At 39.5% G+C, this 13,157-nt stretch overlaps 1 protein-coding gene across 1 annotated transcript; it reads left to right on the top strand.

The window, feature by feature from the left end:
• Nucleotides 1-5,070: 5,070 nt before the first annotated feature.
• On the top strand, nt 5,071-9,671 carry LOC141649016 (uncharacterized). Its single transcript, XM_074457720.1, has 4 exons — nt 5,071-6,268; nt 6,381-7,828; nt 7,946-8,296; nt 8,397-9,671. Exons 1-4 carry the CDS (start codon nt 5,071-5,073, stop codon nt 9,669-9,671), a joined length of 4,272 nt encoding a protein of 1,423 aa, XP_074313821.1.
• The last annotated feature ends 3,486 nt before the right edge of the window (nt 9,672-13,157 follow it).

The following is a 13,157-nucleotide window of genomic DNA, read 5'->3' as shown; positions in this document are numbered from 1 at the left end:
CCAACTACACTATATATAATGATAATAATAATAATAATAATAATAATAATAATAATAATAATAGGAGATATTTTGAATGTGTTGTTGGTTTTTAATTGGTCCAGATTAAAGTAGGTACAACATGAAATGTGACGGTCTAAAGTTTAGACGGAAATTAAGACGGAGGTTAAGATTATTACAGTCATTATTATTATCCGACCAAAAATACATATACATATATTATTATATAAATTGTGCCTTAAAAATATAATTTAATCGTACGTATTTTTATAAAAATGAGCTTTTATATAATACGTTTATAAAAATCTTGTTTGACATAAAATTAATTAAATTGAACAATTCAAAAATATTTAATAAAGTAATTCAAATGGCTTAATAAATTTTAAATGTCAAAATGGGAAATTCGCGGGTGTTACAAATACACGAAGGATGGCACGGGAATCCATAAGAATAAAGGAAGAGAAGTTAAGAAGACAACACGAAGAAAGGAGCTAAAGATGAATGATGCCTCGATCAACTGGAGCTGGGCTCGATCGAGGAAGTTGGTGACTCGATCGAGTAAGACCAGGCTCGATCGAGGAACCCCTTATTTCTATATTTTCCGCAATTTTCCTTAAGTCGTTTATGTTTTATAATAAATACCTAAATCGTACCCTAGTTTTATTTACGCTTTATTTTTTACTTCGAAAACCCTAAAACTCTTAGTTTAGTTTAGTTTATTGTTCGGATCTTCTAAGCTTGTTCTTCATTATTACAGTACTCTTTAATCTTTCCTCAGTTATTATTATTATTCAATCGTTATTCATCTTTTATTATTGTTCACCATGTTTCTGATTATTGTTATTGTTGTTCTTCCCTTTAGTATGAGTAGCTAAATCTTTTATCTAGGGTGAAAGGGGATCTAGATTGTTAGAAAAGGGGTTACTTATGAATTGATTGTTAAATTGCTTTTGATTGTTGTTTAATTATCGTCTTAAATCTAGTTGATTAATTACTGATCAGAATTGATTAATTAGTCTTGCATAAACTAGGATTATCACCGATAGGGTTAAGACTAGTATAGGCCACGATAATTGAATTAGACCGACTTAATAATAGCGATTGCATGTTAAGTTTAGATCTAAAAAGACATATTATAATCGACCGATCATATGACTTTCAACAATATAAATTGCTCAATCAATGAATTAAACCTTACCCTTTGATGACTACCTAGTGAACCCGATCCCTAGACTCTTTAATATTATTGTTATTCATCTTTATTTCACTTGTTATTAGTTGTTAGAAATCAAACATTCAAAACCCCCAAAAATTGGTTACTTTAAGACAGACTTAAATATTAACAAACTAGAATAATTACCTCGCCTCTCTGTGGATTCGACCCTTCTTACCGCTAGCTATTAGTTAGTAGTCATTTAGGTTTACTTTGATTAAGGTGATACGACTTTAGCCTTATCACACACCATCCCATAATCAAATGCAAACAAGTCTTGGTCTTATGGCCATGATTACAACACAATAAAAATAAATTATCCAAGTTCCATAACCGACATGAATGTCATCCTAAGTCCGACTCACAAGCATCAAGGTGAAGGGGATGGGAACATCTCTTTGCAAAGCCTCTTTGCCCAACGCACGAAGGGTCCATCCTCACTTCTCTCTTCCTCCTCCTACTCCTCGTCCTCTTCCTCGCTCATTCTATTCCCCTCCTCTCTTGTCTTACCTTCCTCCACTCGGTTCTTCTCATCCTCGAATTTATCTTTCTCCATAACCTCCGTCGCCACTCCGGGCGTGCCTTCTCCATTTCCGCCTCCTTGGGAGGCATTTCTAAAGAAGCTCCCACTAGCATAGTGAGGCTCCGCCCATGGGCCAAGTAAATGGCTGTCACCCTGCGGGATCCTAGAACCCCAGTCCGACGGGTTGACTCCATAAGCTCTAAAAACACCCGAGGTATTTCCCTCTCCGGCCCAATAGCTAGGGTGGTGAGGAGGTCTCACACCTTGATTTCAAGTCATCTTATGCATATCCCTCATCAAAATATTTATGTTGACACGTTGAATAAGGTCCGCCATATGGTAGTTAGGGGCATAGTTTGGTGGGGGGTTGGGTATATCCTCCGGTGTGGGGTGGAGGTGACCTAGGCATAGAGTAAGACGAGGGGGCTTGCATATATGGGACAATAGGTGGTGGAGTAAGATATCGTCGTACGTTCTCGCCACCAAAAGATAAATTAAGCTCCTGAGGAATGGTATACCGTTGGACCGGAAGGTGGGGCGGTCTCACCTCACTTAGTTGCTGAATTTTGAGCAATTTCCCTTCCGCGGGAAGCGCTGTATGAACCTATCCTCATCCGCTTTCCACAAATAAGTACTTTTTTCCTTACTATCGACTAGCCACTGGAGGCCCTTAATGCACTCTATATAAAAGTATGGCACCTTAGAGGACAAGGGTCTATCTATCTCTCCCGGTTCATAATTTAACAACTTCTTGGCCAACAGGGTCACTAAGGCAACACAATCCAAAGAACACTTTTTCGATGTGGCCATCCATTCAAGGGCGTGACCCATGATAGCCACGGGGTTAAACACGATGAGTTTCTCACGATAGGAATTAAGGTAAGCACTTAAAAGCAACACTTCCATCGAATTGAGCTTGCTCACATCATTTCTTCCGAAAAAGAACAAGGGTTAAAAGACGTAAAAATATTCTCAAGACGGGGTGTTCCACGTCATGATCTTCAGGGCACTCACCGACGTATGGTGGTTACCCATTTATAGATCAATATACCTAGTGGTTTTCATATCCTTCTCTTTCTTATCGTGCTCGTGTTCGAGCATCCGACTTATCCCCAAAAGGTCTGCAAATCGGTTCTTAGATAGGTGAGAATGGGTGTTCTTAAGCCTAAAACTTACTGAATGGTCTGCCTTGTGGTAGACGAACGAGCTCAAAAACTCAAGGGTAAGGTTCTGGTAGCTTACCTCCTCTAGGTTATATAGACCCTCAAAGCCAAGGATGTTGAAAATGTCCGACACTTCCTCCTCAATACCTAATACTCTCAATGTCTCGGCCGACACACACTTAGTCGCAGCCATATGCCTCTCCACTAACACAAGGAAAATGTTCTTGTGAGTCTCACTCTCAAACTCAATTCTTACCTTTCACATGCGTTTCTTGCGTTCCTTGACATGCTACAAAACGGAATCACGCAAGAAGATATCGGATAAGAAAGGTAAGAATCAAAATGACTTGGAGATGAATAGAAATTTTTTCCTTAATGAGTTAAATTGATAACTAACACTTTGAAAGGAGATTGACATGGCATTTTTAACTTTCACTCAAATTAAGTTCGCTTAAACAAAATGAAGTCTTGATGAAATTATGTCACAATCCAAAACAATTAAAATAATGAGAACTTTTATTGACCTTGAAACCGTTACTTCAAGAATGAATGTAAGAATCAAAATTATTTGGCATACTTCCATATTTCAAAAATGTGGAAAATTTTAAGGCAAATTTTCTAGTTCAAATCAATGCAACACATTATTAGCAAGAATGGAAGAATCAATACACAATTTCAAATTTGAATTTAAGCATGAAAATCAAAATCTGGGTACACTTACTACCCATTTTCGAGATTTTAAGAGTCTTAAGACGGAACTTTTCTCAACTTAAGGTTACACAAGACATCATGATGAAGTATTTAACACTTACATGAAACGATTAAATCATGTTGAGCATAAAACCTGAAATTTTAACATTTGTATTACCATTTTCGGAAATATATATACCCCTTTCTTAGATGGAAAATCTTTGTTTTAAACCATTTCATAACAACACTCACAAGATTATAGCTTAATGACATACCTAAACCATGTTAAGACACAAAATCAACTCTTGGTCATGTATACTTCATGTTTCGAAATCTTGGGGTCTGATTTGAAGATGAAATTCTTGTTTCTAAGACAAAGTACCATATTATTAACAAAGGTAGTAGTCTTATACGACAAACAAGCTAAGTTTTATATATGAAAACTCACAATTTAGGCATGACCTCCCTATATTTCGAAAATTTAAGACGAAATTTTTAAGACGAAATTTTCACATATTAAACAAGATCCAACATTAACAACAAAGGATCGGCCTTTGTTGTTGAATTAAACCCAACAACAAATGCAAATCAAATTATGACTCAAAAAAGAGATTGTCATAATGGAGTGGGATAAGCATGTACCAGGTATATCTATGTATCAAGTCACTACCAAATTAAGGAACCTGAAAAAACCTCTTAGACACTTGAATAAAAATAGATACTCTGATATAGAAAAGGCTACTGCAGCAGCAAGGCAGCACTTTGATGATATTCAAACTAAAATGCATAGCCAACCTGGGGATTTGTTACTCAGACAAGAAGAAAAAGAGGCCGCTTCTCTGTTCTATGAGCTCCAGAAGGCCCAAAGCTTTATCCAACAAAAAGCAAAGACAGAATGACTCAAGCAGGGGGATGAAAACACTGCTTTTTATCATATGAAGATTAAAGCTAGGCAGGTGCACAATAAAGTCCTTCAAATTAAAGATATACATGACAACATACTTTCTGATCCAGAGGCTATAGAGAATGCATTTTTGGAATATTACCAAGACCTTTTCGGTACCAGAAAACATGTCACAAAGCTTCACCTCCCTACAATCAGGTCCGGTAATGTAATCTCTCCTTCTAACGTCACTATTCTTCTTAAGCCTGTCACACCTGAAGAAGTTAAAGATTGTATCTTCTCTATTCCACCCTCCAAATCTCCTGGTCCTGATGGCTACTCTAGCTAGTTCTTCAAAGACTCATGAGAGATTGTGGGTGGGGACATATATAATGTTGTGAATGTAATACTACGGAATAATGGGAAAGGTAGAGAGAGAAAGCTCTAGCTTCTCTCTTCACTAATTAGGGTTTTTTCTGCGTTATGGCAAAAAAAACCTAGATCAAAACCTTCTCATATTAGGAAATCAATTAAATCTAAAGCAAAACTAAGACTATCTTTTAATAATCTGCAAAATCTTGATCTAGACAACACGAATATGCCGACGAATCGTCCTTCTGGTAGTGATATTCCTCAATCTGCTGACGCTAAGACTACAAAATCTGTTGGTGAGATTGTGGGTATTGCCTCGTTGGATATGGATGCAATTGGAGAACATGAGATCATATCTGAGAATGAAGAGGATGAGGAAGTTTCACTAATTCCTGAGGCTGAAGATGTAGCTCCAACAATTCCTGATAATGAAGTAGCTGGTAATAAGGATGGATGGACTCAGGTCAAAGGCAGAAAACACACTAAAACTTCAGTAAGTGATTCTAGTCCTTCCTCTTCTCCTCTGCTTCAATTATCCATGGAGGATGTGCAACCAGAAATTGATTACTGGTCTACAGCTGTAATTTGTTATGTTCTGGGAGGCAATCCCCCATGGGAACTATTATCTGGGTTTGTTAATCGTTTATGGGGGAAATATAAGTATGATAAGATATCGTTCCTTCCGAATGGTGCTTTTCTTGTTCACTTCCCTACTCTGGAATGTAGAGATCTTCTACTTAAACAAAGGTTCCTTATGTTTGATAACAAACCATTAGTAGTGAAACCATGGACTGAAACAACGTCTCTTGCTAAGGAGAAGGTAAAAGCTGTTCCTATCTGGATTAGATTGTGTGGTTTGGGATTAAAATTCTGGGGAGAAAAAACTCTGGCTAAATTGGGATCTCAATTTGGTAACTTTATGCGTGCTGATGGTGCTACTATGGACAAAACTAGATTGGGATATGCAAGGCTAATAGTAGAGGTTCAAGTGGGGCAAGCACTGCCTGACAAGTTATTTTTTAAGGATGAGAAAGGAATGGAAGTCTGTGTGTTGGTCGAATATGAATGGAGACCTGATGTATGCTCTGACTGTAAAGGAATAGGCCATACTACTAAACAATGCAGAAAGAAAGCTGCAGCACCTCCAGCTATACCTCCTCCTGTTAAACCTAAACAGGTTCAGGTATGGAGACCTATTGTGAGACCTGTACCTCCTCAGACAACTGCTGCTCCACCTAGAATGTCCCCTTCTTCACCTAAGTTTGGAGGTCCAACCCATCACAATTCAAGAGTTCTTATTCCTGTGAGTCCTATTATTCAACTTACTAGGCAGGATCATATCACTCCTCCATCACCTATGAAATCCTATGCTGAAGTTGTCAGTGATTGTGAGAGTGATAACTCTGACAAGAATGGGGGAACTGGTACTCAAATATTAATCAATAATGGATAACATTGGCTGTTGGAATGTTAGAGGCATGAACCACCCTAATAAGCAAGCTGAAATAAAGTGGTTTCTACATTTGAATAAAATAGGTCTTTATGGTTTAGTTGAAACAAAGGTGAAGACTCAGGATTTTACTACTATCCTTAATAATCTGGGTCAACACTGGATTGGTATCAATAACAATTTACATCATCCTGGAGGTCGTGTGTGGGTAATTTGGGATCCACAGGTGTTTCATGTGACTACTCGAGACTGTTCTGCTCAGCAAATCACAGTTGATGTGTTTGAAAATATTACTGGTGATAAATTTTGTTTTACTGTTGTATATGGGTTCAATGATGAGGCTGATAGGAAACATTTATGGAGAGAGTTGCATCAAATCAGTACTCAAATTACTCAGCCTTGGTGTGTTTGTGGGGACTTCAACTCTATTCTTAATTTTAATGAGAGACTTGGTAGACCTGTCATGTGGAATGAACTGGTAGATTTCAAACAGTGTGTTGACTCCTGTGACATCACTGACATTCAAGCCCAGGGATCATTCTTTACATGGAATAACAAACAAGATCATGCTACTAGGGTCTATTCTCGTATTGATAGATGTCTTGTGTCCAATGATTGGCTGCTCAAATATCCTGATAGCTATGCCTATTTTATGAATGAAGGGCTGTTTGATCATACCCCTATAATCTGCTATAGGAAGGAGAGATGCCAAACTAAAAAAGTTTCTTTCAGATATTTCAACATGTGGGGTATGGATCCTGATTTCAAAGAGTTGGTCAAAATGGAGTGGAACAAACCTGTCCCTGGCATTAGTATGTTTCAAATTGTCACTAAGTTAAGGAATCTGAAGAAACCTCTGAAATTATTGAACAAAAATAGATTTTCTGATATTGAAAAGGCTATCTGCTTTGTGTGGCAAGGCAAAGAAATGGATGATATCCAAACTGAACTGCAGAGGCAACCAGGGGACATGACTCTTAGACAAAATGAGAGGGAGGTTGCTAAGGTGTTTTCTAACCTTCAAAAAGCTCAATTTAGTTTCCTGCAACAAAAGGCTAAAGTTGAATGGCTCAAAGAGGGGGATGAAAATACTGCTTTCTATCATAGGAAGATTAAGGCTAGGCAAGTTCATAACAAGGTCCTTCAAATTAAAGATATGCAGGGTCATTCTCATTCTGATCCAGATGCTATTGAAAATTCTTTCTTGGCTTATTATCAAGACTTACTGGGGACTAGCAAGCCTGTGACTAAACTTCATGTGCCTACTGTCAGATCAGGTAAAACTATTTCCCTTGCTCATGCTGCCATTCTCCTCAAACCTGTGTCTCTTGATGAGGTCAAAGAATGTATCTTCTCCATCCCTTCTACTAAATCTCCTGGGCCTGACGGCTATACTAGCCAATTCCTCAAGGACTCTTGGGATATTGTGGGTGGGGATATCTTTAATGCTGTGAAGTCTTTCTTTAACACTGGGAAATTGCTGAAACAAATTAATGCTACTTCTATCACTCTTATTCCTAAAAATGCAAACCTTGTGAGTGTCATGGAATTTAGGCCTATAGCATGTTGTAATACTATCTACAAATGCATTGCTAAGATCTTGTGCACAAGACTGGGTTAAGTGTTGCCTGATATTATTAGTAGTAACCAGGGAGGGTTCATCAAAGGGAGAAATATTGTGGAAAATATTTTAATCTGCCAAGACATTGTTAGACTGTATAAAAGGAAAGCTGCTTCCCCTCGTTGTCTTATTAAAATTGATCTAAGAAAAGCATACGACACTGTTGAGTGGGAATTTCTCTCACAAATGCTCTTTGCCTTGAAATTTCCTCAGAAGTTCATTGATTTAGTGATGGTTTGTGTTACTTCTCCTACCTACTCCTTATCCTTAAATGGGAATACTTTTGGCTTTTTCAAAGGGTGTAGAGGCCTTAGACAAGGAGATCCACTGTCTCCTCTCCTTTTTACAATCTGTATGGAATATCTTTCTCGAATCTTGAAGGTTGTAGGTCATCAACAGGATTTCAAATTCCATCATATGTGTGGTCCATTGCAGCTTAACCACTTGCTTTTTGCTGATGACTTACTCTTATTTTCCAAAGGAGATGAAGTTTCTATTATGTGGTTGCTTGGGGGCATTCTCTACCTTCTCTATTGCCTCTGGCTTATCTCTTAACAAGGAAAAGTCTGATATTTACTTCAATGGAATGCCCCAAGCTTCTATTAATAGCATTCTGCAAGTGTCTGGATTCAAGAGAGGATCCTTGCCCTTTAGATATTTGGGTGTCCCTATCTCATCCAAGAAACTTACAAAAAATGAAGGCATGAAGCTCATTGATAAGATCACTGCAAGGATAAGATCTTGGGGGGCTAGACACCTTACTTATTCTGGGAGACTTGTTCTGGTGAATGCTGTTCTTTCAAGTCTTCACTCTTATTGGTCCTCAGTTTTTCTTATTCCTAATGGCATCCTGAAGAAAATTGACAATATCTGCAGGAATTATCTTTGGGGGGGCAAAGATACATATATGAAAGCTCCTAACATTAAGTGGGATACTTGTTGTACACCCAAAGATGAAGGAGGGCTTGGTATAAAAGCCTCTAAACTGTGGAACAAAAGCCTATTGGGAAAATATGTGTGGTGGATTGCAGCCAAAAAGGATCATTTGTGGGTGAAATGGATGAACCATGTGTATATAAAAGGAAGATATTGGACCAGCTATGAACCACCTAGTGATTGTAGCTGGTCTTGGAAAAAGATTGCTTCTCTTTTTAAGACTTTTGCACCTGCTTATGTCTCTGGTCAATGGCTTGGGGAGGACAAGAATTATGAAGTCAGCAGTGGTTATCACTGGCTGCGAGATATTAAACCCAAAGTGGAATGGAGATATGTCTGTTGGAATCGTCTGAACATACCCAAAACTTCTTTTATTTATTGGGCAGCTGTTCAAGGTAGGCTTATGACCAAAGATCGTCTGGTTAGAATGGGGGTTGGAGTGGATCCTTCTTGTTTTCTGTGTGCTAATGGAGATGAAAACCATCATCACTTGTTTTATGCTTGCTGCTATAGTATTCAATGCTTTACTCTGATTCAGCAGGCTCTACATATTCAGTTACAGCCTGAAGATTTGCACGTATGGTATAACAGGAGTCATGGAGGGACTAAACTTAAGAAAAGAATGGTGTGTGCTATCTATGTTGCAGTGATATATGGAATTTGGAAAGCTAGGAACAAAGCTAGAGTTTATGATGTTGTGATTCGGCCTGCATTCCTGGTCAAGCATATTTTGAAGGATGCACTGAGTCGGTTCTGGGCAAGGAATAGAGGAAAGTTAACAAGGAAGGAAGAAGATTGGTTAGCAAGTATTAGTAGCTGATATAATCTGGGTACTGCTGCTTTATTTTTTTTGATAGACTCGTGAAACTGAATTATACTCCGATGATGTAAATTGTTACGATTTTTTGATATATATACTTACCCTTTACCAAAAAAAAAAATGTAATACTACGGTTTTCTATGTCTATGGGTACTCTATAGAGTCGGCATACTCTGTCAAGTAAGTATATTTTTATACGAAACAGTAGGCTACCTGATGGGTACTCGATCGAGTATGTTGGGCACTCGATCGAGTAAAGGTCACTCGATCGAGTAAGTGACTTACTCGATTGAGTAAGTGAGTCTTGCGGGTTATTTTAGCCGGGTTTTGTTAATAACGCGTGATTAGTATAAAAGGATTCCGTCATTCTTTTAATCACGTTTTACTTTCTAAAACCTTTCAAAGAGAGAAAAAGGAGTTACGATGTATTGTTCTTCGCGTTGTTAACAAATCCCAAGGGCTAGGATCATCGAATTGTCTTGTTCTTTACGCCGTTGAGTTCGTCGCGTCAAGGGTAAGATTCTTGTATAATTTTTATAATGTTTCGTTGAGTTTGTTTAAAACCCTAATTGGGTAGATTTGGGGGTTTTGGGTGTATTATGTTGATTAGGTGATAATTATATGAATATGTGTTATAGGAGGAGGATTCGTAGAGGAACATTACAGAGTAGTTGTGTATAACGGTCTTGTGGTTGCTTATTCCAGGTAGGGTTTCCCTACTCGGTTATTGTTTACATAGTATTGTTGATGGTTGATCATTGTTGTTGAATTGTATCATGTTGGAATTGGAAATTGGTGATTCTTGTTGTATAATGTAGTTGGTTGTGATTGTTTGTCTGTGGTTTGCGAGGTGCGTCCTCGGCTGAGTGGAGTCACTTCCGGGAGTGGCTTCACGCCCTTGATTTGCCCTCTGTGGAACCCGCCACAGAGGGTATGTGCACATTTAGGAACTTGGGTCATCGCTCGGATGAGATGAGCGGAGCTTAGGTGGGAACGGCTGCGGTCCCCCACTTGCGGGGTGGAATACTTGTTGCGATGGGTATTCTGGCAGGACTACACACTTTTGTGTGTAGTCAGGTGTGTGGAGTTATGATGGAGATTGGATGATTGTTGTATTACTTTTGTTGTTTTGTTTTATGTAAACAGTAACTGACCCCGGTAATGTTTTGAAAACTGTGGTGATCCATTCTGGGATGGTGAGCAGTTATTGAGCAGGTATGACATGATGCGCGTGGGATAGCTAGGTTGAGTTGCCACGAGATGTCTAGAAGTCTTCCGCTGTGTCTTAACATTCATTTTATTTAGTTGGTTTGACAGTTTTGAGGAACAGATGTAGTTTCTTTAACAGTTTTGGTTTTGGACATGTATCACTTTAAATTTATTTACTAAAGTTTGTTTCTTTATTGTCTATTTGATATACATTGCCTCGGGTAACCGAGATGGTAGCATTCTCGTGCCTTAAGTGATCCTGGTAAGGCACTTGGAGTATGGGGGTATTACAAAGTGGTATCAGAGCGACGATTTTGGAACCTGTAACTAATGAACCCAATGAACTTAGGGAGTCAAAATAAAATGAACCCAGGTAGGAGTTGTTAGGAGCTAATGTAAAGACTTGGGAGACGTACTAAAGTCGTGATCTCGCCTTACAACTTTGAACCGGTCACTATGGGGTGTGTCTTGGGATCGTTATGTGTTTATCTAAGTATGTTGCATATCTATATAGAAATGTGTTGTGTGAATTGGTGGATGAATGCATGTGGAGGATGGGGAATGTTGTGGTGAAAGGTGAGGAGTAACATGAGTATATGTGTTGATTGAATAACGGAAATGTATGATAGATGATTTCTAATGTGGCTTATTAGAAACATGTCAAATAGGATGTTGTTTGTTATACATACTTGTATGTTTATCGATTTACATATATTTATTTGGTTAGAAGGTAGTTGAGTTGAGCATGCGGGTAGTATACGAGTCAGCATCACTCGATCGAGTGGGGGGCACTCGATCGAGTAGGTGAGGGACTCGATCGAGTGGGTGTTACTCGATCGAGTGGGGTGTATATAGTTTCTGGACAGTGTACTGTTTTTGGGCACTCGATCGAGTAAGTAAGGGGACTCGATCGAGCGTGGTCAACTCGATCGAGTAAGTAGTGGGCTCGATCGGGTAAGGTTTTGATGCTTTCTGGTCAGGTTCTGGAGTCGAGGCACTCGATCGAGTAAGTGGGCAACTCGATCGAGTGGCCTCAACTCGATCGAGTAGGTTGTGTTGCTCGATCGAGTAGGTTCTGCACAAGTCGTATACGTGTTTGAGTTGTGGGATGTGTGTTTATGTTTACCTTTTCTCTTATATATAGTTCAAAGATGCCGCCAAAGAGAACTGCATTGTATGCTAGGGCTAAAATGATGAGTATTGATGAGATAGTTAAGATGCTAGAGCATCAACACGTGCTTATAGATGCTTTAAAGAAGTTTGGGAAGGATAAAGAGGCTGGGGTGGATTTTGCTAAGATGAGTATCAACATCGCTCATTTCAACCCAAAAGAGTACATGGGTACAGGTGCGCCAATCTTGCTTGATAATTGGCACATAGAGATGGAGAATATTCTGAATGTGGTTCATTGTCCTGAAGACTTTAGAGTGGAACAAGCTGCGTTCTACTTGAGGGATGCGGCCGGAGAGTGGTGGGATAACGTTAGGGAGAGTGCTTTAGACCTATATGTGAAATAGGGGATGTCGGCTATACCTTGGAGTGAGTTCAAGAAAGCTATGCATCGAGAGTTTGTGCCGGAACATGTCCGTAGTAAGTTGAGAGAGGAGTTTGATGATTTCAAGATGACTCCGGAGATGTCTGTGACTGAGTATTACCATAAGTTCAATGAGAAGTCTAGGTATGCTGAGGGCATGGGGTTGAGTCAGGAGAATTAGCGTTGAGGTTTGAGAAGGGTTTGACACCTAAGATCATGGAGAAGCTACCTGTAGAAGTCCTTATTGATATTAAGGAGGTATATGAGCGCGCCGGGAGAGCTGAGAGGTTGGTAGAGATGGCTAAGGAGAATAGGGAGAGAGGTTCTGAGAAGAGGAAGGCTGACAGCGAGGGTGGTGGTCAGTCTAGTTATAAGAGGGGCAACCATAACCAGGCGAGGGCTTACTCTTCGGGGTCGGGGTTCAGTGGTGGAGTTTCTTTTGGGCGTGGCCGTGGTGGTGGCAGTGGCAGCTGGGGGATATGTTGCTTTAACTGTGGCGGTATGGGCCACAAGAGACATGAGTGCACCGATCTTTGTGGCGGGGGGTTTCCAGAGACCATCACAGGGGAGTTTCTCTCAGGGTTCGTCTCAGAGCTATGCTAGTAACAGGCCGGCTGGGTCATGGAACAATCAGGGTGGTCAGAACAACAACAACAATGGGGCTAACCGCAATGGCGGTAATTCATATCGAGACCAAGAAATAACAACAACCGGGGTCACCGCTAAGTCATCTACTTCTCGCT

The sequence above is a fragment of the Silene latifolia genome, chromosome 3, assembly GCF_048544455.1.
Source record: "Silene latifolia isolate original U9 population chromosome 3, ASM4854445v1, whole genome shotgun sequence".
Classification (NCBI taxonomy): domain Eukaryota; kingdom Viridiplantae; phylum Streptophyta; class Magnoliopsida; order Caryophyllales; family Caryophyllaceae; genus Silene; species Silene latifolia.
This window is presented reverse-complemented; position numbering and strand designations above follow the sequence as displayed.

Bases quoted from the DNA above. Each gene is read 5' to 3' on its own strand.
- LOC141649016 (XM_074457720.1), top strand. From the start codon at position 5,071: ATGCCGACGAATCGTCCTTCTGGTAGTGATATTCCTCAATCTGCTGAC. The intron at 7,829-7,945 runs GTGAGTGTCATG...AGTAGTAACCAG, and splicing joins TTCCTAAAAATGCAAACCTT to GGAGGGTTCATCAAAGGGAG. The intron at 8,297-8,396 runs GTTGTAGGTCAT...TATTTTCCAAAG, and splicing joins ATCTTTCTCGAATCTTGAAG to GAGATGAAGTTTCTATTATG.